Genomic DNA, 2282 nt, shown 5'->3' with positions numbered 1-2282 from the left:
CAGGAATGTGGAGTCTTGGAGACTGAAATTCTCTCTTTCTGTGGACATGGCACCTCACCTACAAAAAAACAAAGCATTCTCCCCAATGTTAACCCAGCAGCAGGGTCACATTGCCTTCTAGAAGTGTTGGCCATGTTGGGGGAAAGTCACTTGCTTAAATCTTTTTCTGACTTAAGACAGTCAAATTTCATCATATCAACTGAGCTCTTTAACGATTTGGCTTTGATTTCAGGGATCTAGTTGATGAGGCAAAAGATTATCACCTCATGCCAGAGCGCCGGCCGCACCTCCCAGCATTCAAGACCCGTCCTCGGTGCTGTACGTCGATTGCAGGATTGATTTATGCTGTTGGAGGACTTAACTCAGCAGGTACCTTGCATATCCGCTCCCCGCAGTGGAGAGAGTGGTGTAGTTTGCTGGGTAGGATGATGGGATCATGAACTTCCCTCATGTGAAGCGCTGAGCAGTTTCTCCCCCTCTGTGCAGCACTTCGACCCTTCCACTGAAATGCTTAAGGTGACTGTGCCCATAGTTTAACATCTTCCAGCTAGAAACTCTGTCTAGGTCAGGTTTAATTAGGATAGCTATTCTTGCATATCTTAATGAATCAGCTTTTTGAGGATGGTGTCCTTGCCTATAGCAACAAGCAGAACTTGGAGGTACCTGGGTGATGTTGGGGTTGTGGGATCACACATGCAGACGTGACGTGCTTGCATGAGCCTAGCCATAGCGTAAAAATGGGACAGAAAATGTTCGTGCAACTGGAGCCTCAAACAACCCGGTTAACCTGGGGCATAGGGTGTGAATAGCTGGTGTGTGCTGGGCACTGCCTCGGGGGCTCACGCCCCACTCGCACCGCAGCACGGCTGACATCCTCTAGGGAAGCTGCGCTCCCCGGAAGCAGCGACGCCAACAGATGTGACGTTGCGGGTCTCTGCTGCCCCTTTGAGGTTGTGAGGCCCCACTTCCACAGCCTCGGACTTGTCAAGTCTTACGGTACAGAGCATTGGCAAGCTTTGAAACACTCTACGATCCTTTTGCGCTGCAGAGTGCAGTTGATGTGACTTTTTCAGAGCAGGCTGCCTTTGCGGGTGAGCAGAGTTGTGGCTGGGAAATGCCTCTGACTTGACTTTGCTGTGGGAGCAGGGAGCCCAGAATAGGACGTGTGAGATCCTGGCCGTTTTCCCAGAGAAGAGCAGGCAAAGTCCCTGTGTCAGCCCCATCTTCAGGGTCAGAGCAGCAACCACTCATCCCTCATGTGCCTTTGCTACAGGCAAGCTTGCTAGAACAGTGTTTTATCAGGTCTCTCTCTTTTAATTTGAGTAGCAAATTTTTATGCAGGTGACTCGCTGAATGTGGTGGAAGTCTTTGATCCCATTGCCAACCGTTGGGAGAAGTGCCAGCCGATGACGACAGCCCGGAGCCGAGTCGGGGTAGCGGTAGTGAACGGGCTGCTCTATGCCATTGGCGGCTACGACGGTCAGCTGAGGCTGAGCACTGTGGAGGTTTACAACCCAGAGATGGATTCCTGGTCCAAAGTGGAAAGTATGAACAGCAAGCGAAGGTACGTGTCGCTTGCTCAGTGGGAAAGCGACCTTCTGGAGCAGGAGGGGGCGGAAAAAATGAGGCTGTAGGAAGGCTGGAGGTGTTGGGCGGTGGTGGATGCCGAATTGAGAGTTTCATGTGTGGGGAAGGAGCAAAAGAAAGAGGAGGAGTGGAGCAGTATGGAAGCAGGTGGGATTTGCCTGGCCACATTTGGGGCAGGGAAGTTGTGCTCCTTCTGGGCACTGCTCGCTGGTAAGTGGGGAAAACTGTCAGCAGCTCAGCACAGTTGTACCAGCTCATCACAGCACTGACTTATGAGGAAAGCCCTTGGTAATTAAAAAGCAGCTGAGCAGTGTGGGCTGTAAGCTACAGAGAGATCTCAGTTTTGGTGGCATCAAGGAGTGAAATCAAAGTAAAAGAGAATGATAAGGTTCTGCTGGTGAGGTCTGTAAGGGTTTGAACAGGAGTCCCAAAGGACTCCAGAGCCTCCTTTCTTCATGTTGTGACACTAGATGGTAGGTAAAGCACTGGTGAGCACTGTGTAGGAAAGTCCTGTGCTGCTAGAATCATAGAATGGTTTGGGTTGGAAGGGACCTTAAAGATCATCTAGTTCCAACCCCCTGCCAGGGGCAGAGACACCTTCCACTAGACCAGGTTGCTCCAAGCACCATCCAACCTGGCCTTGAACATTTAGAGGGATGAGGCATCTACAACTTCTCTGGGCAACCTGTTTTAGG

The 2282-nt window shown here is 51.0% G+C and overlaps 1 protein-coding gene across 1 annotated transcript in view; it reads left to right on the top strand.

Annotated features, from left to right (window-relative positions):
- The window catches only part of KLHL18 (kelch-like family member 18), a 14580-nt gene that overhangs the window by 8359 nt on the left and 3939 nt on the right, over nt 1-2282 (top strand). The window contains exons 6-7 of the mRNA XM_010283840.1: nt 233-369; nt 1342-1564. Coding sequence (XP_010282142.1) covers nt 233-369; nt 1342-1564 — 360 coding nt within the window. The remainder of the gene's footprint in view (nt 1-232; nt 370-1341; nt 1565-2282) is intronic.

The sequence above is a fragment of the Phaethon lepturus genome, unplaced genomic scaffold (genome assembly GCF_000687285.1).
Source record: "Phaethon lepturus isolate BGI_N335 unplaced genomic scaffold, ASM68728v1 scaffold40903, whole genome shotgun sequence".
NCBI classification, from domain to species: domain Eukaryota; kingdom Metazoa; phylum Chordata; class Aves; order Phaethontiformes; family Phaethontidae; genus Phaethon; species Phaethon lepturus.
The sequence above is the reverse complement of the archived record's forward strand: the minus strand, read 5'-3'. Positions and strand labels throughout refer to the sequence as shown.